Raw genomic sequence first — 25,592 nt, 5'->3', positions numbered from 1 at the left:
AAAACATTTTCACTATACGTTCCCAAATTTAGCCTTGTAGAGAGTTCTCAACCCAACTGCATGTCAAGTGATTTGTTTACTGCCTGGAGGAGTTCACTTTAGATGGGCAAAAAAAGCAGATTTCCCAGCAAAAGATGTGAAATTACTGATAAGAAAAGAGACCACAGTTTTAAAGAAAATGGAAGCTTTTTTAGGGGTAAATTTAGCAAGAGATACTGAGCAGTTAGCTTGGACCAGAAGCAGACAATAGTCAAATCCAAAGGCCTATTGGAACAGCCATAAGCTGGAGGCAAGGCTTTGCATGTCAGATGACAATTTCTCTTCAGAGAATATACGCATGCACGTGTGTAAAACTAATGGTAAAGTGTTGTGCCTGTCTTTTGAAGGCTTTCAGTAGTACTTGTATTTAAGTGCCCTGCTGTTTCCAGAAAGAAGGCAGAAACAGAGGGCCAAAGACCTGACAGTGCTCAATAAGCATATTATTGCTAACATGGAACTGCTATTAGAGTGGTTTGGTCCAGTTTGCACTGATCACAGAGCCCAGGCAATGGGGCTGTGGCGATCCAAGTGAAAATACACAGAGCTACGCACAGACAGTGCCCACGCATCATCAGCTGCAGCAAGCCAAGAATACCCCTGGCCCAAGTTTTTTTAAACAGTCCTGTGAGCTTCCATAGAATGGAGAGCTACGTTAGAGTCACTACAGAACAACTGCTGAAACTTTAAGATTACACCCTTGACAGTGTTACTTTATATTGCAGCACAGCCATGTGAAAAAAAATAAAGATGCAGATACAGCTAATTCTGAGCATTCAGCACAGGCATATGAAATTTCACCTTCACCTCTTCCATTTAAATGCAATCGGAAGAAGTTAGGAAATGAAGAAGCTGCAGGTACCAGGGAATAACATAAAATAATTTGTTTAGAAGTCAAAAGAATTAATGTCTCAATGTTATTCACTGAGCTACATTATCCTTCACCTAGACCGCAATAAGACAAGGTAATTCTACTTGAGCATCAGTTCACAGCTGGGTGGCATGTGAATACAAAACACAGCTGCCTGTATTCATGAAGGCCACACATCCTTCTGTACCTCTCGTACCCATGAGCTACGCAGTAACACAGAGCACACATGCTAGCTGTCAAGAACTCTGCTGAACATTTTTTGCTCCTTGTAGGACACAAGTACTTTGGCAAGCACACAGGAGTGGGGCTTACAGCACTAAATTGGGTTCCACTATATAACATCCTTTTCTCTACGGTGCTGCTAATAATAAATGCTACACTTGCTTACCTCAAAGCTAAGTCCTACAAACGAAGTCTTAGAGGGCTGCAGAAATGCAAAGGAATGAAATTGGTACAACTCAGCAGTGTGGAAAGGAGGCTGAACCTCAAAGAGATTTTGCTTCCTGTTACGTACAACAAGGACAGAATTCCCCCAAGCACAAAGTCATGCAGATGTGACAGACAAAGTCAGGAGCATACCAGGTGGGTCCAAGGATTATAGAAACCACCCAGCTCAAAGACTGTCTCATTATTAGGGTAGGAACAAAGGTCTGTAAAGCACAGCTGCAAATGCTACCCACAAAATGTAGAAGATGAGGGACACCCAGCTGTCCCATAGGCTAAACAATGATTCCTTCTGTATCATATGTGTAAACTTATCCTGGAGGGAATTCTTTTGGTCTAGAAATTTTTATTCGGTCCAAAAAATTATTAACTACTATAAAAGGGATGGTTTTAGTTAATACATTTTGAGATACAAAGCACACATAACCCTTTGTCCTGTATTAAGGCATTCTATCCTGTCCAATTCAAACTTTTGGGTGGCAATTGTTCGTAAGTTAACAAGGTGAACAGAGGTGTGCAATTATCTTTACAGAAGCACCCACAGCCATCCTAAAATTGCCAGGAAGATTCCTTATCTCCCCTTTTAAGGCAGGGCTACAGTTAGAGGTAATGCCAGGAAGAAACATACTACACAATTACAGCAGTCTTGGAAAAACCCTGATGCAATATGCTAAGATATTCAATATCCATTTTGCTTGTCGCTGCTCATGCTCTTTACCCAATTAAGATGCCTTTAGTCTACAACAATGAAAATTGTGAATAGTCAGTTTTACTTTCAGATTCACATTTCTGCTATATCAGAATTTTTACATTATAGAGGTTTTGGTTGGTTTGTGGGGTTTTTTTTTTAAATTTTGAAGTAAATACAGTATTTTAACTGAAGGGAGACGTACAATGGGATCTTACTGGCTTTCAGTTGGCTTAAAAGCTTGCATTTACAAAATTCGCAACTAAAGCTATCAATTACAGTGCACTTGTCACCTTACTGAAAGGGAGTGAATTTCTCTGTCAATCAAAATATTAGTTACAGTGCTATAACCTGCCTTCTGTATTGCTTTTATGATATTGCTAATTATATTTCCAGGTATTGAAGTAAGTACTGTTCGCTAGCCTTGAATTAAAAGGGAAAAGGTTTTGATTCTATCTGTTCATACCTGCTGCCTACCAAAATATATCTGTTAGTAAAATAAGGACTGGTATGCACCTGTTTTTATGAACAGGTAGGTGGTTAGGGCATGGAAGGTACTAGATTTAAGATATATTTTTCTTATTCTAATTCCAGGAACAGTTTAAGGTAGCATAAACTTGTTCTACCACAGAAAGAAGCAGTCATGCTCTCCCTGGCACAGTGCAAGAACAGAGGAATGGGGGGAGGAAAAAGTAACACCACCACTTTTGACAGTTTCAAGTTTAGGTTGCCCTAAGACACTTCTGGAGTCAGTTTAAGACTCTGAGGACAAGTGTCTTCTGTAGAGCAAGGACGGGACTAAAACAGATGCACATTCCCTTCAAAGCTTTTCCCTAGTGACACAGGGAGGAAACAGTCATCCAATCCAAAGGAAAACTTATGGGCACTTATAGTTGACATGGTTTTAAATGCTACTGCCTCTAGCTGTGTGCTCTGCTTCTTATCTGATGTTACCACTTTCACTGTAGATCTGGAAGAACAAATTGCATATCCATACCTTGGCCAATGCAGCTCACGGCTCAGCAAATTAAACTAAAATCAGTGGCCATTCAAGTTAAAATAATGCACTTGAACTGAAGCCTGTGCAAACTCAAATACCACCCATACTGCTCTTTGGTCCAAATGTCTTGATTATTCAGAAGCAAACAGAAACATGAAGAAGGAAAACACTACTGTTGTCAGGAGAGATCAAAATCTCCTTTCCCCTTTCCGTAAGCCAAGCAGGTTGATATCTAAATAAATTCCCAGATCTGATTTTAGGCTGCTAGGAAAGTAAGTAAAAAGACAGAATTCTGTAGAGAAGTGGCTAGGATGATCCAATGCATCCTATTTTTCCATTTCCTCCTCAGTGAGAAAGCCCAAAAGCAAAGGTCTCTCAAAGCCAGCAACACAGTGAAACTAGCTAGGAAAAGAGGCCTGGAAGCTGCTCTTGCAGCTAGCTGTGACATCCCAGGAGTGCTACTGCTATTCAGATATAATGTGTCAACAGCAGCTGCTTCTCTCCTCCCTGGGGGCAAAGGGAGGAAACACATGCTGTTCCCTCTCTCTCTCTCTCTTTCACTAAGTTTCATTTCTCCAAAACCTCTGCCATAGCCCTCTCTTCAACAGCTGTATTTTGCAGGTGCTCTAACAAGACAACAGATTTATTCTGTAAATGAGACTGACAAGACACATTGCTTTCAGTAGCCTCCTGGACACTGCTTCTCATGCACATCATCTCACCTGAAGAATTATTAACTCAGATGGATTTTTTTAATAAAATAATATCCAAAATACTTCTTAGGTTTTTTTGTACTCACCAGAACTGGGTGCGATTCAGAGACGAATGAAGCACATCAGGCCAATAGTGTCTCATGTCTGACATAAGATCCTAAAAATACAACGATTAATAAATGCACTTACAGTGTTGAAAAGCTATTTCTTATACAAGCTACACACATTGATACATTTTCTAAAACTGAAGCCTCATCTCTCAACAGCCACAACTGAAACATTTACTCGCAGATAAAGGTCTTTTTCCCCAATATTCTGAAAATGCTGTTGTTGGAGGTAACAGGTAGGTGCAACTACCTAAATATCTGAATGTACTAATACCGACACACTGCCTCCAAGTAAGATTTTCCTTCAACTGTCCCTACAGAAGTTGTTCAATCATGCAGCTTTTCACATTTGTCAGCTCAAGCCTCCTATCCCTGTTCACAACACATTTGAATGAAATAGGGAACATTTTGATTTAAAAAAGAATTAAAAAGGACTAATGCCCTGGGAGAAAACACACAGAAAAATGTACTCAACTTTTTAATTTTTTGTGTTCTGGCTTTGCAGTAGAAAATGGAAGAGAGAACATGGACTAACTGTAACCTCTTTTTCACAGGTACTTTTTGCCACTGCAGATCCACCGCCTATGTTCTCTAGATTTTTTTAAGGAGGATGTGGCTGAACAAGTCAAACCTCTTGTCTACAAAATCAAGTAGGAACAGCTCCTAATGATCACAAGCACTGCAACTTCAAGTAGTACCAGAAGCACCTAATAATTTTGTGGAGTCCTTAAAAGAACATACCTCTCAGCAAACATTGAGTGATACATTATAAGCTACAGATTTTGCATATAGGATGTGCAAAAGTAATTGCATTGAGCTCTGCTTGGTACAAGTGTTTTTGTTTCAAATAAATACCTTAATCTCGGTGACATTGAAATGCCATGTCCTATTACACTCTTCAGTTTTGTCAGGCCTAGGGAAGCAAAATAAAAGTGAAAAGAGATGTCTCCTAACTTACTAATTGTAACTAACAGCATTCTATTCTGTATCACTAGCCTGAATTTTAAATATGCAAAATTATAGCTAGAGATTTTATTTTAAAATGCAAGTAACCCATCAGCATCTACAGTGTTTTAGAAGTAAAAACTCAAGACATTAATTATGGCCAAAACATTTTCCATGCAGAGGTTCTTCATTAGGTCCATCAGTCCCTCTCACTCTGTGTAAAAGACATATAAGGAGAGTAAATGATACGGAAGGGTCTGGCACATGATGTCACTAATGACACTGACCTCTTCAACCACTTCACCAAGTGATGATTCTGCAATTATCACCAAGACACTCACTGGAAATCTAGACATAATGCTGTTCACCTTTCCAGGACGCATAGCTTAAACTCCTGTACTAAGTTTCTCCCTGTATTTGTCAGAAAAACCTTTGAATTGCTGCCATGGGCACCAGTTACAGTGAACTGATTCCTCTGAAGCAAATTAATTTTTCCTGTAGTTTTGCACTATTTGTGCTGAGTGAAAATGCTTAAAGTCACAAGCAGTCACAAGACATTAACAAGTTCTGTGTACTCAGGGAGAGAAAAAAAAAAGAGGGGAAATTATACTTCCCTTTCTGTTTGACAACATTACTGATCCTATAAGGAGATGTATAAATAAAATGCTCATGTGACAAGAGGATTTCAGGAGCTCAGAGAGTCATGAGATACAGGAGTGCATTTCAGTTTTATATCAAACCATAGGGTTTTGATTTCCAACAAAATGAAGGCTTTTTTTTCAAGGAATCATAAAACCAGATAGATTAAGCCCTCAAAAAAAGCATTAAACATCCTGGTACCAAACTCGATTTTTCCTTTTCAGGCTGAAATAAAAACACTCTATGATCATACCACAGTCCATGGATTGTCCAGTACTCTGGAGGGTCTTGACAATCATTAGCACTCATCTGTGGAAACAAAAATACGGAGTATTTGTCATGTGTGTCCAGGGATAATGGTTTAGAGGAAAAAATAAAAGTTCATTCACTGGTGGTCCAAGGCTCTAGTGAGACATGAGAGCTTGTGCTTGCCCAAATCAGGAACTGGTGAACTCCAGTTACTTGAAGCTGTCATGGATCACGTGCCACTTAGCAGAGACCAACTGGCATTAAAATTTTGAAGCAGATCAAGTGAATATCAGGGGGCATCCTGAACAGGAAGTGTAAAAAGAAGACAAAGGATAGGTTCTGCGGTAATAGAAAGTAGCCTGATCCATGCTAAATGAATGGAGCTAAATCTGCATTTATGATATTCCAGGTGGCAGCTCTCTATTTTTCTCATCATCAGATCTTTTTAAGGAGTGAAGAGCCATTAAAATAAAAAACATCAACATGAACTATAATATTAGACAAGCCTACAACCATCTTCAAGCATCCAGGAGTAGTTCTGTTGTTGCATTAAAAGGGAAAAATACAAAGAAGAGATGAAATAGGTTGCTTATTCCAAGTAAAATGGTTAGAAGGTATTTTTTAAATATTTTGACTTAAGGTACAAGGGAATGGAGAGAAGAGGAAAGACTACATACATTCCTACAAAAAAAAGCCCCCAGTCAAAACTTTTGATAATGCAGGAGAAATAGTCTACACATTAATTATTGTTTATAGCAGAGTACATATTCCTGAACAAAACAAAAAAAATTCATGTTCACACATCACAGCGTACCATTACTGTATTCTCCTTGATTATTCTGCTTAGTAATTATGGCTCTTTTTAGTAAACACTTTTTGCCATTAAATAACAACCTCCTCAGACTTTCTTCCCCCATAATAATAGCTTTCCTTTTCGGCTCTGCATCCTGTCTTAATTATGCCACAATACCTCTTATGTAATGCTGGAGCAAGAGCAGAGTTCAGAGAAGAGCAGAGAGAGGCCTGCAATCTCACTAATTGCCTTCTACATGCCACAGGCCAGTGGCAGCAAAACTGCAAGCTCTGCAAGACCTTCTTGTTCTGTGCCCATTTCCTTCCTCTCCTCTCTTGCCACCAATAACAGAAGCAATCAAACCCAGAAACAGCTTTTTTCCTGAAAGGAGTATTGTCAACAAACACACACTGCAAATGCCTAAACAATATTGCTCCTGTCATGACACAAGCTTTGTGGAGCTGAAAGAGTTCAGCTATCCAGCCCAAAATACAGCAAATTAATAGCCAGCAGCTAATGCATCATCCCCTGAAAAACAACCTGACAGCTAACCAGCTTGCTCAACCAAGAGTGGTAACAAGAACAGTGCAATTGTGCTCCTTATCCAATCTTTAACTGCAGTTCTCAGACATGCTAAAGGAAAACCCAGAGTATTTTAGATTTGGAATCAGCTCTCCCCTACCATGGCCCTAACCTTATTAGCAGTTTCTTCTACTCATTTCATCAGGCTGTTGGTGTTACATTGTGTGCTGGCAGAACTGTGAGGTCAGTGCAACCTACAATGCATTAGTTCACACTCTGCGTGCTTTGGCCAGCTTCATTCATCCTCCTTTTTAATTCTAGCCATAGTATTTTTCCAATGTTCATTTTAAATCCGTATCATAAAATGAGCAAACACTAGTCTGAGAAGCTGGGTACTCCTGCCACTTCTGCAAAAACACTTCTTGTCAGCCTTCCTCTTTATCATGTACTGATTGCTGAAGGATTGATTCAACCTCAGGCAACCCTTGACTTGAAACAGAGTTACAAATGTGTATTTTCAAGTAGGCATTGGACCCCAGAAAGCCTTCTATATCTAAATTAATTTAAAAAAGGAACATCGCTTTCTCTTATTTTAAATCAATCTGATAATCAAACTAATCCAAATTAACCATACATGATCTATAACACTGAGAAAAGTACCAGAGAGCCTTTACAGTGCCCACCGTGCTGAGAGGGAATGCTGCAGCAGAGATTAGCCTATTTGTAACAGCAAGACATTGGACAAACAGCAGCTGCTACAAGTGTGGGAGCTCCTGAGTCCCTTCAGCTCTGACAAGCTGAAAAGTGAAACACCATCAAACTGTCACAGAAGTGTTACCTGTAGAGCTGCCCAAGTTACAAATCCCTTGGTATAGCAGCTTGTACATAGGAGAGAGTAGTGCTACTGGATCACATACAGGTACCCCAAGTTTAAATAAAAAGTCAGCTTCTGGGAAGTGAAATATTTAATCCTGCTCTCCCCTTCAACCACCCTGTTTAAGTAGGCCATCTGTTTAATTAAGATCAATTTTAAGTGTTATTTTGTAATGAAACATCACAACTGCCACGAAAAATCTTTGCTTTTGAAACTGTGGAGAGCGTTCACCTCTTCGATTTCTCTCCCCCAAACAGTCTGTAATTATTCCCCTTCCTCCTTCCTCCCACCCACTGGGGTAAAACCAATCAATGAATCAGCAAATTTAGAAGGTTGCTGAAAAAATTTGGGACGGAAATAAAACAGATTTACTTGTTGAAACACCTCTCTAGCATGAGCAGATAAGCTAAAACCTTTCATGTGTTTATTCTTAGAGAAGATAAAGACCCACAAAAACATCTAAACCAGACCTTATTCACAGAGAAGTTGAAGGCATAGATTAAGAGTTACCTTATGAGTTACATGGGCATTTAGGAAAAAAATTTTCTTTTGTTCCAAAACAGTATATGTCAAGAGCCCAATTCACTTTGACACACCTGGCTTAATATACAAAGAAATAAAGGTATCCCTTTAATCTAAGGAACTTTTTGATCTAATGCTAGATCACAATAGTGTACTGCCCTCACCTTAGTCACTTTAATTCTTTCCATATTATGTGACTATTTCTAACAAAAAAAAAAAGAAGAAAAAAATAGTGTTTCTATTCTTCCTTTAAGTCTTTGCTACAAAATTATTGCCAAAGCCTGAAATCAGGAAAATCTTTTCTCTCATAAAAAAAAATTAATTTCATCTGCTGCTTAACACTACATTCAAACTTGAATTCACTCTGTTCTGTTCACCAGCCTATTCTGTTGTCCTTTCTTTGATTCCTTCATTTGATCAGCACATATGTGCAATGAAAGGCAGATCACAGCAGGGTTTAGTACCCATTTCTTTATAATCCTTCCCATTATCAACAGAGAAGGAACTGAATAGTCTACAAACTTGCATGGGATTTTCCCCATTTGACAAGGAGATTGCAAAAAGACAGTGTCTTCCGTGGGTATTTCCAAGATGCAAAAGCTGCAATAATATTTCTCTTCTTAAGTTCTTAATTTAAAGATCTTCATAACTCCATAAAAAGGGAGCGGGGAAAGTCCCTCTTCTTGCCCTTGAGTTGCTGCTATTTCTACCTAACAGGATTCACATTAATTTCTGACCAGAAACTTTAAGTGTGACATGAATTAGCTACATGAAGTTAAATTATGCCTGTGGTGCAATTTATTGATTAAGTGAACACTAAATTCATAATTACTTGAGGTCTGTGAATTTAGCTTGGTTATCTTTGTAGAATACATACTTGCTTTAGGTCAATTATACGGTGCTAGAATTTCTAATCACATGTTGAGAAAGAACATCTCTTCCTCCTTCACCCTTTCACTGCAGCAGTCAGTAGTTAAGTCCTGGGGTTATTATTACTTCCATGATACTCACTACTTTTTTTAATAGGTTAGTTTAGAAGATATGATTACAAAACACTTACTTTCCAGTTTAATTGTGCTGATCACACTCAGTATTAAAAAGCACCAGCTGAACACATACAGTTTAAAGCACAGGAAGAGCTGGGAAATATGTATTCTCAAACTTCTGGCATGCTGAACTGTGCCCACTAAATTTTAAAAAAGGTCTTTCAGGCCTTCAAAAGCCTGAAAACTTTTTGAACACAGATAGGCAAAATGGGTAGGAATTAAGACGTAAGTCATCCACACACGTATCCAGAACACAGTATGTAGCAAAGTAGTCTATAATCAGGTTCCTTCATATAGGAAGCATAAACTAGTACTTGTACAAAGTAGTGTCTCAAAGATTTTTTTATATAAGTGATATAATGAGTTTTGCAGGTTTCTTCATCCAGCTATTTTTTCCTTTCAACATCATGTCTACTGAAGAATTACATTAAAAATATTTCCTCCTTGAAATAACATAGCAATCATATATAAATACACTGAACATGCAGAAGAATCTACATATTTAAAAAAAAGCCCACAGCTGAATTTGGGAACTCCTCTTACGTTAACATTAGCAAAAAGAAAGCTGTTAAGGGAGTACAGTTGAGATTCTGGTTTTTTCATATGACTCAGTGATGTGAAACTGGGTAAAAAGTCACTTAATATGATTTTAGTTTCACTTTTTCTTCACTCCTTTGGAATGTTCTGTCCACCTCTTACTACAGAAGATCATAAGGAAGCAACAAAGTGTAGGCAAGCCTACATTTTCTGATGCTTAATATCTTCAATCATTCATTACAATTTCACTGTAAGTTTATAAGGGTTATTTGTCAATTTACTAATAGCGCTGCCCTGGAATTAAAAGTAGTATCCAGCATGAATATACAGTGGGAAAACTGGTTGGTAGTGTTTTTTTGTTTGGTTGGTTTGTGGGGATTTTTTGTTTGCGGGTTTTTTTAAATTTTTTTTTAATTGTTTGCATCTCCTTTGTGTAAGCAAGGGTTCACACCGCTACTGACTCTGAATGCCCACTTGTGCCAGGCACTACAAACTCCTGAACACCAACATCTCTACTTGAAGTCAGTAACAGTGGTGTTTACTCAACAGAAAATCAGAAACAAATTGCAGGCACACAAACAAAAACCAAAATAGCAGCCACTCCTTGGTCTCAGTTAGTCATGCACATCTGAATTTTGTTATTGATACTTCCCCTCCACATTTAACTAATGTAAAGGACATCTACTTTTCCTCAGAAATTTAGGCAGTATGTGACTTTTGCTGCTACTGCTTTTATATGTATTTCCAGAAATAAGAATGAGAAATAGAAGAGTACCTAACGCACAAAAAATAAGACTCTAATACTGTAATAAGCAAACTGAAGTCTCCCAGAATCGGGACCTTTTTGGCTCCAGAGACATTTGCCCGAAACTGAAGCTTCTCTATTATCCACAGGGGGGTTCATCCTTGTGTTAGTAAATCTGATCACATCTTTCATTTTGAAGTATAGCATATTTTTAACTTAGCTGTATGAGAACAGGCCTTCGAGTATTTTCAGCATAGGAAAAATGTTCTGCTTATCAGATGGTACTAGGTATTTAATAGCAAAAGGGACATAAGCAGTACACCTCTTAGCTGTGCTTTTGACAGACATATGTTGGAAGGTTGAGTTCATTTTTGGTTCCCACCCCTCAAATACAGAAATGCTCAGAGACACCTGCCGTAATAGCTTTATAGCTCTCTTTTTCCTAACTGAATCCATATTTGATTACTCATCATTAAAATGCTGGAGCCAACATTACAAAGCTAAAATTTGTTGTGCAGCAAACAGTTCAAGTACTAATCTGCTCTCTTCAGTCAGACAAGGCAGGCAAGTCTCCTTACAGAATCTGGTTAAAGTCTAGGATTAAGTTTACAACTAACAAGACATCACAAAATATGCAACAAGCAATTAAGGCTTAGTGTACAGTACGTCCTACGTTGACTACTGTATCTGTAGCACATCACAATCCTGTCTTGTTTACTGCTACTCTGGAGTGCAGGGGAAGTAGCAAAATTTGCACCAAGATCAGCAAATCCCTTTAGAAAGATATAAGGGCATAAACAAGATTAAATGCTTGATGGGCTTCGTTGATTCTGTTTTCAAACATTTATTGTCCAAGGCTACCTTTGTCAGGATGAAAGAGAACAAAATACAAATATCTCACCTTACATACAGTCACTGGCCAATGATGAGCAAGATACAGCTTTTTCCAGGTATGAGGGTGGTTGTCACTGGAGAAAGACAAACAAACCTATTTTTCCTTAAGCATTTTAAAAAGAGCAGCACCTTCAGCCAGCAGCACAATGTTTACAACACACTGGTTTTAGAACTGGTTATTGTTTATAGCTTCTATAGCAATATTTGAGAACTCCAAACACAGCAGGACCAAACTAACTAATCACATAGAAACAAAGTATTTAGAAATCTACTAATACCCCCCCATTGTTAAACAAATTCCACTCCTGGCATCCTATCTCCATATGCTTTCCATTTCTTAAATATTGAAGAAACATGTTGTTCTGTTTAAATTTAGGAGAGTGCTTACTGGCAAGCTTTTAAAACAATGATAAAAAAAAGAAAAAAAGATATCTTTGTTTAGGATGTAAGAATCTTCTAATTCCTCTTGATGGGTGTATTAGCTGAAAAGAAAGTATACAACATTCTTGGAACTGTAATTACTCGTCTAAAAAATAAAGACTATAGACAACCACAAGCAACGTAGTTGACACTGCATATGCAATTTGATCTTGCAAGTGTCTCCAACCTTTCAAATCCTCCCCCAAAAAAACCTTATAATAAAAAGTAAAAACCATGAATCTCAAAAATGCTGACTTCATAATTTTATAGACATTTAATTCAAACACTACATTTTTAAAATGCTTACTATAAATTAAGTAATTTTAAAACATTTAATAAATAATCAAATTGTGACACAGTCTTAAGGTTACCTAAGAAAGAACTAAAGAAGGAATATCCCGTGTTTTACAAAAGCACTTGTGTTTCAAAGCCTCTTAGAATTAAGAGATCTATAACTCACAGAGGAATCAGTACTATCTCATTCCTATGCAGAGCAAAACCAAAAAAAAGCTTAAAAATTTTGTACCAAAAGTGTTGGAAGCCTGTATCATGTCTTTGCCACTTCTACAGAGGCATCTTCCAACAGTTTGGAGCAAACCTATTCCGGATAAACCAGAAGTAGATTAAAAACCTGTTGCTTCAGACACTACAACAGATACATTTAGCTATTAAGCAACCACACTAAGTGATTAAATAGAACAGCAAGTGGGAAAATCAACAGAAACAGAACGGTAAATTGTTCAAACTGACAATGCTATGTGTAGTGCTGTCAAAATAAATTGTTATTCTCTGGAAGCTAATAGCCACATATCCTTCATTAGCGCTTGCCAGAGGTTATATAAAAAGATATATGAGAAAGCTTACTCTTCTCAACCTGAGGAAGTAGGGATGCTCCCACGTTACATCACTTCTCAATTTTTTCCTCTAGTTTTGCCAGTTTGCAATGGCCACATTGTCTCTTGAGCATTCACGTGTGTCTATGTTTTTTAAATAGTTTATCAGAATAGCTCTGGAACAAATCAGGCATAGCCACAATGAAAACTATTAAAACTTCTAACTGGTCTTTACTGCTGCTGTGGAAACCTGAATAGAAAAATTCCCTAATATTGTAGAGCAGTTAGTCTCCTTGCTTTAAAAAATTCCTTAGAAAAATGCCCTCTTTCATCTGTATTTGAAATAGCAGCTGAATTTCTGCAATGACAATCATGCCAAAGCAAGTTCTCCTAGAACACACCTTTTGGCTAAGGACAGCTCAGAAAAATTTGGTTATTAAATAGAGTGAGTTTTAGAAACTTAAGCTCAGAACCGGAATCCAAGGAAAGCCATTTTCAATACCTACCCAGCTTCAGGGATATCTCCCCGTTTTCTGACCCACGTTATCCAGCCCTGTGCTGTGCATTTCAGCACCATGCCTCTAGAGCTGCCCCTGCTGCCAAGATGGCCAAGCCATAGCCCAAGTCCTGGGGATTCAAGAAACCTCAGCATAGTGTCTAAGCTACAAACCAGCTGCAGTGTAGCCATTATATGAAGTCCAGCACTGAACTGAGCACCCTTAACCATTCTCTTGCCAAAACATTGAAAGGAAGGAGAAAATTCTATTTCCTAATATAATGCCATAGGAGCTTTTACCACAGAAGGGTGTGATTTGGGGTGTGGGTTTCCCCATGGACCCTGGGTATTCAAGCTCAGATTTTGCCAACTGCAACAACCACCAAAAGGCTGCACAGCACTAATACAGCCCCAGCTGGGATGTTGTATGAAAAGGAACTTAAAATTATTGGAGCTAAGAAACAGCAAGGAAAAAAAAAAGTATACAGTGTAACACTTGGCACAATTCATGCCACAGGGACGACTCCAGTTTTTTGTTATAGGTTCCAAAATTATTTTTTGTTTTTGTCATTACTATATCACAAGTCTAAATGATTAATTTTAAGCAAGATCGCAAAGTTTTAAGTGCAATGAATGTAATTTAAGTTTCCCTCATTTTTCATGCTGACACATTAATAAATGTAAAGCTTTTCTTAGACATGACCCCCACTCCTGCAGTTAATGTAGATGCCTCATTTTACCAGTCACCTAAGGGAAGAATAACACATCAAAACCAGCACATAATAAAATAAGAAAATTTATACTCATTACAAGTAAACTATTCTGCTCTGCACTTAAGAAAGAGCTCTTAGAGATTTTTTTTTAAAGCATAACTTACCTTTGAGTGAATTTATCTGAAGTACACCAACAACATAATGCCATAGAAAACCAACCCAGAATCCAATAGTGCAGCTTTGCAGGCTTCATTTTGTTAATTAAATAGCTGTAAAAATGTGTTAAAAGAAGAAATCTGTTACTTATCCAATGCACTAAATTGCAAGTGTTAAAACGCAGAAAACCACAACTATCTCAGAAACAGCAGGTAATATCAACTCTAGACTAGATTTACAACCACAGGTAAAATGAGGATCTCTTTCAAGGCTGTGTCTGATTCCCCAGCTTGTGTGCTAATTTTCATAAACTAATAGCATCAAGGATGAGATCCATGGTTTCCTTTTTTTTTCCTTTACTTGCACATAGTCCCAATAGAACCACTTTCCAATAAATAGAAATACATGTCTTCTAAGCAGCCATACCTTAGGTAACGTAAGATTCTACTTGTGGTCAGCTCAAATACCCAAAGTGATTCATTAAAGAAACTTTGAATTTAACATTGAATATTCATGTTGGATTGCCCAAGGTTCGTATTAGAAACTCACTGGAAGTAAAGTATGATGTCCAAGGATGAAATTCTCTCTCAATGCTAGTCGACTGCTAAACTGATGTTAAAAAAAATTGCTGCTAAAACCAGATTAGTTTCTGTTCTTGTTATAAACCTGAGACAGGCTCTACAAAACCATGCACACTCTGCCTACTACCTCATGAACCCTAGAAATCAGGCGAGAAAAACCCAAATCAGAGTAACTTTCACCAACAGGAGGACTTTCACTTGTCACAGGTCAAAAAAAAACCCAGCTGCCTCCTGCATCTGTCAGCCATTTCACAGCACTTAAAATGCTACCTCCTAGATGTCAGAAATAGATGTACATACATGTATTTACATGCAGTTATTAATGCCTCACCAAACCTACTTTCCAACTTCCTCATTTTGAGAGTCCTAAAAAAAGCGCAAGACACTGCGTATAACCCATGTGCCGCTTCCAAGATCACTCACTACACAAGTCATATCCTTTTTCCTATAAAGGTTTTAGAATTAATCCTTTCTTCTAATAGTCAAATAAAGCCTGCTTTGACACCAGTAAAGACACTGCTGATTCACCATCAAGGCTAACTTTAGGAAATTCAATGTAATTCTGATCCACGGCTCATTATAAACAAGAGTCCACTTTCCCACTATTACTGCATGGCTCTGGACCCAGCCTGCAAGGCCCTGCAGAAGCCCTACCCCGCAGTTCTGCCAATGCCGTGGCAAAGCTGACGTAGGCAGGAGGCAGTATCCCAGCTCGCAAAATGTGTCTAGGTTTCAAAACTGGTGAAGGGTTTGGGGAACAGCTGTAACAGTTGACCAGTCAGATTTATTACAAGGTTTTGCTAAATTGTGAAGCAACTACAGCCTTTAAGCTATTCATCTACTTCATACGTTAATGTCTGTCTTAATTTGCAATGGACATATCAAGGTAAACAGCTTGGCCGAACAGAAGATATTACTAGATAAATCTTAGCTGGCAGGTGTTAATTTTCTGATCTAGTTTCTTAAAAAAGGCCTGAATGATTTTCACTCACCAGGCAAGATGAGCATAAAAAATTAGAAATTATTCGGAGTGTGCTACTTGTATACCAAAGCAATTGATAATGTAGAAATAATCTTTATCAAAAGCTAGCTAAAGCAAGATGTACATCTTGTATTAAAGAAACTTACATATTCACATAATGTACAAAAAAATCGCAAATAAGTAATTAACTGTCAGGTACTCAGTTTCCCCGAGAGTTCTGCATTTAAAGTGATCTCAAGTCTCATCACTTGAACAGTAGGAATTAATGATGTGGATTCAATCTTATAGCCCTGTTTATGATTTCATCTACTGTTATTTTCAACTGATAACCAACCACATAAGACTTTATTTTTCTGCATGATAAACTACCTACCCAAGATAAATCATAGAGAGATGTAAGGAGTCTTCAGGTAAGATTCTGCCCTACCTATAAAAAGGATATTTCTTCAGAGAGCAGAAAGTACCACTTAAAAGACAATAATGTCACACCCCATCACCAAAAAGAGCTGCACTGTACAACGGTCTGGAAAAAATGTTTTAAGGAGGTAGATTATGGAAGAAAAATAAGCCAGCAAACATTATAGCATTTCTTTTGCAAAGTGGTATGAATTAAGATGGCAGGCACAAAGAAACATTTCTTTTTCCAGTGATTAAGTTACAAAAAAACATAAAGGCAATTATCTCCCTTTCCCATTGGACTTTTAAGTTTGATCAAATAATGACCAGAAACAGAGGGGGGGCTTCTGCTATCAGAGCAGTAGAATGTACTGGTTTATTCTGCATACTGCTCTGCACCCTGGAACTGGAACGTAGGGACAACAGAGACAGTCAGCAGCTCTGAAAGGCACCCATCTGTAACTTTTACATACCAAATTACATTTTTTCCACTAATAAACAATATATAAACTCTCTCTAAGGTTTTAGCTTGGAAGCCAATATTGCAGCTATCATGACACTATAATGACAGACTGAGTGATTTACTCAAGCTGACCTTTTATTCGCTGTGACATTACTGGTGGGATATGAAAAGTGTGTCAGTCTCACCTGAAAAGCACCCAAATGATGCACATTTGAGGCAATACACATCCAATTTAAAACTGTATTAACAACTTAGATGTAGGAAGCACATGCAATTTTAATAAAAATTGCTTTTGCTTACTAAAAATTGCACGGATTACTAATTCCACAAATACAAGAAAGAAGAGATTAGCAAATCTTACACCAATTCTACTGTAGTAAGAAAAACTAGGGATTTCATATTATGAAAGTTAGTTATAAAAAAGTCATAATGTTCCAAAAGACTTTGTAATGAAGAAAATTTACAACTTCAAAATGAAACATGCACAGGTATATAAAATCATTATTTGAAACTAGGCTATTGACTCATTTTCACTATAGATAAGATTCCAAAGAATAAGAATAGCTTTGGGATGACTCTTGGTTTACTATACCAGGATATGAACACACAACACTTTTGTGTGTGTTAATAACTGAGTTGGGACAAGGTCACTTTCAGCTATGTTAGCATTGCTCAATGCTGGTATCAAAATTACCTGCCCAAGCTTATCAAGGACTATCACAGAATCACAGAATCACTACGGTTGGAAAAGACCTGTAAGATCATCAAGTCCAACCATCAACCAACACCACCATGCCCACTAAACCATATCCCACAATGCCTCGTCCACACGTTCCTTGAACACCTCCAGGGATGGTGACTCCACCACTTCCCTGGGCAGCCTGTTCCAGTGTTTCACCACTCTCTCAGTAAAGACATTTTTCCTAATATCCAGTTTAAACCTCCCCTGGTGCAACTTGAGGCCATTTCCTCTTGTCCTGTCACTAGTCACTTGGGAGAAGAGACCAACACCCACCTCTCTGCAACCCCCTTTCAGGTAATTGTAGAGAGCGATGAGGTCTCCCCTCAGCCTCCTCTTCTCCAGACTCAACAACCCCAGCTCTCTCAGCCGCTCCTCATAAGACTTGTGCTCCAGACCCCTCACCAGCTTCGTCGCCCTTCTCTGGACACACTCCAGCACCTCAATGTCCTTCTTGTAGTGAGGGGCCCAAAACTGAACACAGTATTTGAGGTGCGGCCTCAGCAGTGCCAACTACAGGGGCACGATCACCTCCCTACTCCTGCTGGCCACACTGTTTCTGATACAGGCCAGGATGCCCTTGGCCTTCTTGGCCACCTGGGCACACTGCTGGCTCATATTCAGCCGGCTGTCAATCAACACCCCCAGGTCCTTTTCTGCAGGGCAGCTTTCCAGCCACTCGTCCCCAAGCCTGTAGCGTTGTCTGGGGTTGTTGTGACCCAAGCGCAGGACCCGGCACTTGGCCTTGTTAAACCTCATACAATTGGCCTCGGCCCATCGATCCAGCCTGTCCAGATCCCTCTGCAGAGCCTTCCTACCCTCGAGCAGATCAACACTCCTGCCCAACTTGGTGTCATCTGCAAACTTGCTGAGGGAGCACTCAATCCCCTCATCCAGATCATCAATAAAGATATTAAACAATACCGGCCCCAAAACTGAGCCCTGGGGGACTCCGCTTGTGACCGGCCACCAAATGGATTTCACTCCATTCACTACAACTCTCTGGGCTCGGCCATCCAGCCATCTTTTAACCCAGCGAAGAGTGCATCTGTCTAAGCCATGAGCCACCAGCTTCTCCAGGAGAATACTGTGGGGAACAGTGTCAAAGGCTTTACTAAAGTCCAGGTAAACAACATCGACAGCCATTCCCTCACCCACTAGGCGGGTCACCTGGTCATAGAAGGAGATCAGGTTGGTCAAGCAGGACCTGCCTTTCATGAACCCGTGCTGGCTGGGCCTGATCCCTTGGGTGTCCTGCACGTGCCCTGTGAGCGCCCTCGAGATGATCCTCTCCATAATCTTCCCCGGCACCGAGGTCAGGCTGACAGGTCTGTAGTTCCCCGGATCCTCCTTCCAGCCCTTCTTGTAGATGGGCGTCACGTTGGCAATCCTCCAGTCATCCGGGACCTGCCCTGTTAACCAGGACTGTTGATAAATGATGGAGAGCAGCTTGGCAAGCTCCTCCGCCAGCTCCCTCAGCACCCTTGGGTGGATGCCATCAGGCCCCATAGACCTGTGAGAGTCCAGGTGGCATAGGGAGAACTTGTAATAAAATCTTTCTTTAACATGTTTGCTAATGTTTGAATTCTAATATACCATCTTGAGGGTGCTGCCGATACAGCATATGCTTCTTTTGGACACTAGCAATGAGTTACCTGTATTCTAGCCCCTTATTTTCTTTTTTGCTTTTAACAACCAGCTTGACTAACAAACCCCACATTTATATAAAATTTCCTGGTTTACACTTTAGTTCAGGAATATAGACTTAGAGAACAGAGAAGAGGCTGCAGAAGAGCACTTAAGCATTTGCGAGAGGACTCCCACAGCTAACAGTATAGCAGGCACGCAGGAAAGTGTCGGCAACAACGGCCAGAGATGAGAATCAGGGCAGCTAGCCTGGCATCGAAAAGCACAAAAATGAGCACCTAAGCTTTTGGTGCCATCTCAGACAAGGCAGCACTCACTACCTCTGCCACAACAAGTTAGACAGCCGCGTTACAAAACCATGCACCAGAAGCATTAATTTAATTTATACCAATGCTCTTAACTCTGGAAACTTTTACCTCCACAGCCTACTCCCAGCTAACCATTCTTCCCAAGCCTGAGTGCTGTTTAACTACAAAAAGCACTTTAAAGATTTTCAGATGCAATACTCACGTCCACTGAGACAGCAAGTTTTTTAGCAGACCTTTCTCACTACTTCTCTCAGAAAGTACAATCTGAAGCAGAACTTGCGCAGCAGTGGTTTTAGGGCGAGCCTGGCAGGAGCTCGGTGCCGTGCTCCGAGCTGCCCTTCCCCTGCCTTCCTGGGGAAGTCTTGAGCAAGGCGGCACCTTGCTTTCCTCACACACAACCACACTGCTCTACTTCTAGCACAGTGTTGTAAGATTTAACTTCCTGACACCATAAAGTGCTTGCTCCAGATAAACAATCGTCACGTTTTATTACAAGGGTATTTTTATAAATCGCCAAGAATTTAAGGCATAAGAAATGAAACCTGATATGATTTGAGCCCTTGCCAGTCCTGCAAATCCCACCTAACTTCGTGCAAGTCAGTAATCTCACTGTGGGCAACAGGCAAAAAAGCTTACACAGAAGTACCTCGGGCAGGCCGAACGCTGCCTTCCTCCTGCGCGACCGCTGCCACCGCAGCGCGGCCACACGAGGGGCAAGAGGCGGGAAGAAGGAGCAGCAGGGACGCCGGGCCAGAGAGGCCTTCAAACCTGACCTCCGTCGCCTCGCACCCGAGACCTCACCTCACCTCACCTCACCCCAGCCTGCACTGCTTGGCCCTGCCCGCGACCCACGTTACCTTCCGCCCGCTCCTCCGGCCCTGACTCTGCAGGAGCTCCCCGGCGGCCCGGGCCTCTCTTCAGGGCCAGGCGCAGCACCACGCACGGACGCGCTCCCAGCAGGGCTGACCTCGCGCAGCCCCCGCCTACACAGAAGGCTGCGGGAGGGAGGGAGGGAGGGACGGAGCACCCCCGTGACCCACCCACCGCCCCGCGGGACAGGACCGCCCTCCCCGGCCGCCCCACAAGGTCGCACGGGGCCCGCCCCGCCTCCTGCCGACAACCGGCCGTGTCCCGCGGTCCGCCCGGCGTCTCGCTGCCGCTCCGGACCCCCTGCCCCGGGGGCGATGGCGCTCCTCGGCGTCCCCTCGGCGTCCCCTCGGCGTCCCCCCGGCCAGGCGCCGCTGGAGCCCGGCGCCCCGGGGAGCAGGCCCGTGTGTGCGGGCGCACGGCAGAAACACCGTGTGGCCGCGGAGGAAACCATTTATATGCATGGTTTTGCTCATCCTGATGCTTTGGTTCGTTCTGCTTTAGCATATTCTAGATTTTAATAATTTCGATTTCCTACTGAAAATTTGTGCAGCACAGAGGTCTTCAGGAATGCAGTAGGACACTCTGTATTTTAATTTTTAAGTGATCAACTCAAATAGCAAATAGAAGATTGTTGACCAAGGCAAGCCCAGAAAGGTGAAGAAAGGAATGCTGACACATGCGTCTGTGGTGTACTTCTCCAAAATAAAGAGGAAAGTTTGAAATGGTAACACTCGTGTTTGGAAACAACAGGATGTTTCTGAGGAAGAAACAACCCAAAGGGATGAGTCACGAGTATCCCAGGCAGGACTTAGTCCACATTTTCTCAGTGCTGTGGTAAACCATGAGACATATTCCAACCCCTCTTTCTCTGTTGATGCGTGAATCACAAATACAAAGCGTGATTACTAGTTACTATTGCATAGTTTTGAACTAGGGGGGATATGTCACAACCATCCTCCTTCAACGCACTTGAGAAATACGTGGGCAGATCTACTTCCACAAGCAAAACAACATTTGTTTTGAACGGATTAATTACAGTCTATGTAATAAGGTCTTTGTTCAAAGTTACAGTATTATTCACTGGCAAGATTTTTTTTTTGTTACGTTTACACATTTACATGGTAAGAAGGAGGATGAGACAAAACTAACTTCTTAGCCCGCCTTCTTGTGGAAACACAAAAATGTCATGCTGGATGAAACAAGTGATCCATCTGCTGTTGTCTCTGACAGTGTCTGAGAGGTATCAAAAGTTTCAGAGATTTTGTTCAAGAGTTAAAAATAGTGAAGTTCTCCAGATCCCTGTATTCAGTGCTGCTCCTCCTCTTCCTGCTGCTGAGGGCATCACCCCTCCATCTGGCACTGAAGTCCTTGTCACTGTCCATGAGGAGTCAGTAGACATGGACCCGGAATTATTCTCTCAGCCTCGGATTTTATCTTTGTCTGCAGGCTAGGAATGAAAAGAGTGGGCTGCACTGCATGTACAATAGAGCTTGCAAGGTCTTGTGCTCCAATGTTAGTCTTGTTTTGAGGTGCAATAGGGATTTACACTCTTAGGCTCCCAAATTAACACTTAGCGCTCTGTGAAAACTAAGCCCAAAGACAAGTTTCCCATTAAGGTGGTTTTAAAGAGAGAATCCAAGCTGATCTAAAATCATATAGGCTCGTAAGGTATCAGGACAAGGAAACCATATTTTAATGCCATTATATCATTAGAAAACAGTGCATGTTAATGGAGGCTATTATTAAAGAGAATGTGTTTGAGGAATATGAGAAAGGTAGACAATGGACAGCTACTTTGGATAACTATCTCCTTAAGACTTTTCATTTAATATTTATCTATGTACTGGAAACAAGAGAATTGTTGATAAATCAATAATTTAAAATCAAACATTGTATCAGATGTGGATGCTCACACCTATAATGAGAAAGAAAGCCAAGTTCTACTTTCACTGTTTTCAACCTTTTTATATTAAGATTAGGAAATGTTCTGCTCTTAAGAAGTTCGTTACCTCAGTAATGCAAACAGCTGTTGTTGCAATCTGCTTGAGGACTAAAAACAATCATAATAAGACTGCTTTCTCAAATAATCATTTGTGAAACAAAACCACATTCTTCTTTCATCTTGGCAGACAGGCCATCTTAAATCAACTCAGAATACTGGGGATTGTGGACAAGCATATGTAAATATCCAGGTTTATAAGATGTAAAGTGGTGCCAAGACATCATTTAATAATTATGGCCTGGAATTTAGTTCTGACACTTGGTTATATTAAAAGAAAGATTTAGGGACTTTGGTCATTTTGAACTGTACTTTATGCCACTGATAGCCTCCACTGACTTTGGCAGAATTATGCACAACATAAGAGACTGTTCATTAGGAGCAAGGCAGAAAGAATTTACCACGTAAGTCATAATGAAAGGACAAGGAACTAATATGCATGAATAACTGCATAGAGGCCGTGGAAGCTGTTGGGACCTTTGACTTTTCCTAAAGTGTGGCAACATCCTCACTCAGATACGAGACCTGCTATAGCCGTTCCCCCAGTGAACAGGCTGGCCATCCAATTTGGAACTCAGTACCTGACCCATATCTGTGTCCCGCATTATGGTCATGCGGCTCCACAGATTTACACATGCTCAAATCCTAGGGCACGAGCACATACCAACAAGCTTAGAATACTCTTCTGAATTGGGATAAAACTAAAAAGTACTGATGTGCTTTCCTGAACCAGAACCTCAATCACCAACTTATAGTTAAACTGTATTTTTAATACTCTATATAATTAATTCTGGGAACAGGTTGGACTCCTAAATCTAAGAAGCATTGTATTGAAAAATAATAGACCTCGTTTTGGGAACTTCTCATTAAAATGACTATGATCTTTTATTTCAGTATTGACTTTTCTCTCCTGATTGCTCCCTATTAACACTCACGATGCTATGACTAGAAACTGGCGGAAAACTGAGGGAATGTCCAAACATTTGACAAGTTTCTTTTAAATTTTTCATGAAAATAATTTTCCTCAAAAATCTCTGAACAAATGTAGTTGTATCTTAGATTTTTATATGTTTATATGCTGAAATGTGTTGTCTGAAAAAAAACCAACCCAAAACGAGGTTGGCATGATTCATCTTCTTTAAAGATTCTATATGAAACACTTCAGAAGAATACATTTTTCCGTCTTCCAGCAGTTTACATTCAGATTGGGATTTAAGAGTCATGATAGAGACTTTCAAATTTCGTCTCCCTAACACAATGCGTTGTTTTGCTTTGATTATTCCCATTGCACAAATAGATCAAACAAATCTAGCTAGACTTCATTCTTAATTCTGTGTTAACACAACATTTACAATACTCTGAGCAGATGCACAAGTTTTGGAATGTGTGTATTCCCATGTCCTAATTTTAAGTCAATAGACTTGGACCATGCATGATTTTGAAAGCCTAAATTTGATTTAAATTGTGTTAAGAGCCTGTAGCAATGCTACCACAGCATTTTGATTTTTTAATAAGACAGTATTAATTTTACAGGATCTTTTTAAAGCTATATTGGTTTTCCCATGAAAAACACTTTTTCTTCTTTCTGTGGTAACATGTTATTCACATTTACATTGCTGTACAAACAGTAAAAATAATTTTGTTTATCTTTTGCAATGAGTTTCAATGATTTCCATTTGGGAATTACATACATTCAAAATGGCAACATTTCCTTCAAACATGAGACGGTTTGAGACGGTGCATTGTGTGCTGGATGGGAAGTTGGACTATTAGAATGCTTTGCTGCCCTCTAGGTGATGAATATTTAGCTAAATAATATTGTGGTATTTTGCAGAGCTCAAAAAGGGTTATCTGTAGACTGGATTCAAAATATTCTACACATATTTGAGAGCAGGAAGCGAGTGTTACTGAAATGCTGAAATGAATTTTACAACAATAAACTTTTTTCTGAGTCTACTGATGTTTTCCTTTGCTTTGCAACCTCTTTCAAGTATTTTGTCAAGTAGGTTTTGTCTTTCCATTACATTTGGAGATTTGGTGGGCTAATAAAAATGGTAAGCGTAATACCAGCCATTAAGTTTTTGCATTTATGATTTGCTTCTGATAGGGTTTTGAAAATTAGGTTGAAACTCTTACTGTCTTGCTTAAGAAGTGCAGCGTTGTGGGTTTACTTTAACACAATTTTGTACTGAAGTGAAAGACTGCTAACGTTTCCCAACTTCAGGAGTTCAAAACGCAGTGCTGTATTCTTCGAGAGACTCAGACATCCAGCAGTACCTCCCGTGGGTTCAACAGAAGCAGGGCGGTATGAATGACACCTGCCCTCCCAGGCTCGACGGATGGTCTTTAGGGCATCACTGAAGAATCAGTGCCACCTACTGCGTGTTTTTGAAAATCAGCTTCCAGCAAGGCCTTACACCACCCCCACCCCCCGCCGCGGGAGACCTACTTGCTCACTTTGAATATTCGTCGCCTCTGAAATTCTTTATTGTACATTTTATTTCTCTTCAAGAAAAATCGTGGACAGTTCAGCGTGAAAAAAGGCCTGAAAGAAACACGCAGTGCTGCAAATTAAGTATTACAACTTACAAAGCTTCATATCTTTTTTTTAAGGCACAATAACGTCGGAGCCTCCCATACGTACGACACCGCCCTACCCTTTCAACATAACGAACATGCTTATTTACGTTTTATAAACCAGGGACTCTAGGAGCCCTTTATAACCCGACTCTGCGACGCTGGGTCCCTCGTGCGCGGCAGAGCGGGTAGGTGCAGTAGCAGAGGCCTTGCCAGGGCCCGCCGCCACCCTGAGGAGGTTGCCCTCCCTCAGAGGCCAGGGACTGCGTTTTCCTCGCCGCGGGGGTGAGCTCAGCTCTGGAGGTTGTTTGCTCCTTAAACCCATCTCTGTGCCCCTCCCCTCCCGCTTTAGGGTGAGAGCACGAAGAGAGAGCAGCTGCAGCCGCCGGGCGCGGGAGAGGGCGGGTTTAGTTTAGTGTTCGTTGGGTTCGAGTGTGGCGGGAAGCACTGAGGGGGAGGGAGAGAGGAAAGAAGGAAGTGACTGAGGGGCAGCTTACGGGGGCGAGCGGGTCGCGGTGGCGCCGGCGCCAAAGGTGAACGGCCGCGCAATTCAGCCGTTAACGCTGCTCCCCGCTTTAAACTCCCCGCCCGCCGTTCGCGGCGCCGGCGGTCGCGCTGCCTATTCGCCACCGCAGTTTCCAGGCGCCGCGGACGGCAGAGGCGCTGGGCGGCTGCGGCCTCGCTACGTGCCCCTTCGGGCCGCCACTGAGGGTGGCCACCGGCCCGCCGCGCCTCGTTTCCTCGGGTCCGCCGCTGGTTTGGTGCCTCCCCCGGTGGCGGAGGCGAA

General features: G+C 40.8%; 1 protein-coding gene across 1 annotated transcript in view; it reads right to left on the bottom strand.

The window, feature by feature from the left end:
* Window positions 1-20,280, bottom strand: part of RNASET2 (ribonuclease T2) — a 28,785-nt gene extending 8,505 nt beyond the window's left edge. Inside the window, exons 1-6 of the mRNA XM_059833351.1 lie at window positions 20,217-20,280; window positions 14,252-14,356; window positions 11,633-11,699; window positions 5,697-5,752; window positions 4,715-4,772; window positions 3,839-3,909 (exon numbers count right to left, since the gene is read on the bottom strand). Of these exons, the coding sequence (XP_059689334.1) occupies window positions 3,839-3,909; window positions 4,715-4,772; window positions 5,697-5,752; window positions 11,633-11,699; window positions 14,252-14,340 (341 nt within the window). The 5' untranslated portion in view covers window positions 14,341-14,356; window positions 20,217-20,280. The remainder of the gene's footprint in view (window positions 1-3,838; window positions 3,910-4,714; window positions 4,773-5,696; window positions 5,753-11,632; window positions 11,700-14,251; window positions 14,357-20,216) is intronic.
* Window positions 20,281-25,592: the final 5,312 nt, after the last annotated feature.

This window comes from Gavia stellata, chromosome 2 (assembly GCF_030936135.1).
Source record: "Gavia stellata isolate bGavSte3 chromosome 2, bGavSte3.hap2, whole genome shotgun sequence".
NCBI classification, from domain to species: Eukaryota; Metazoa; Chordata; class Aves; order Gaviiformes; family Gaviidae; genus Gavia; species Gavia stellata.
Note: the sequence above shows the minus strand (reverse complement) of the source record. Positions and strands in the feature narration are given on the sequence as shown.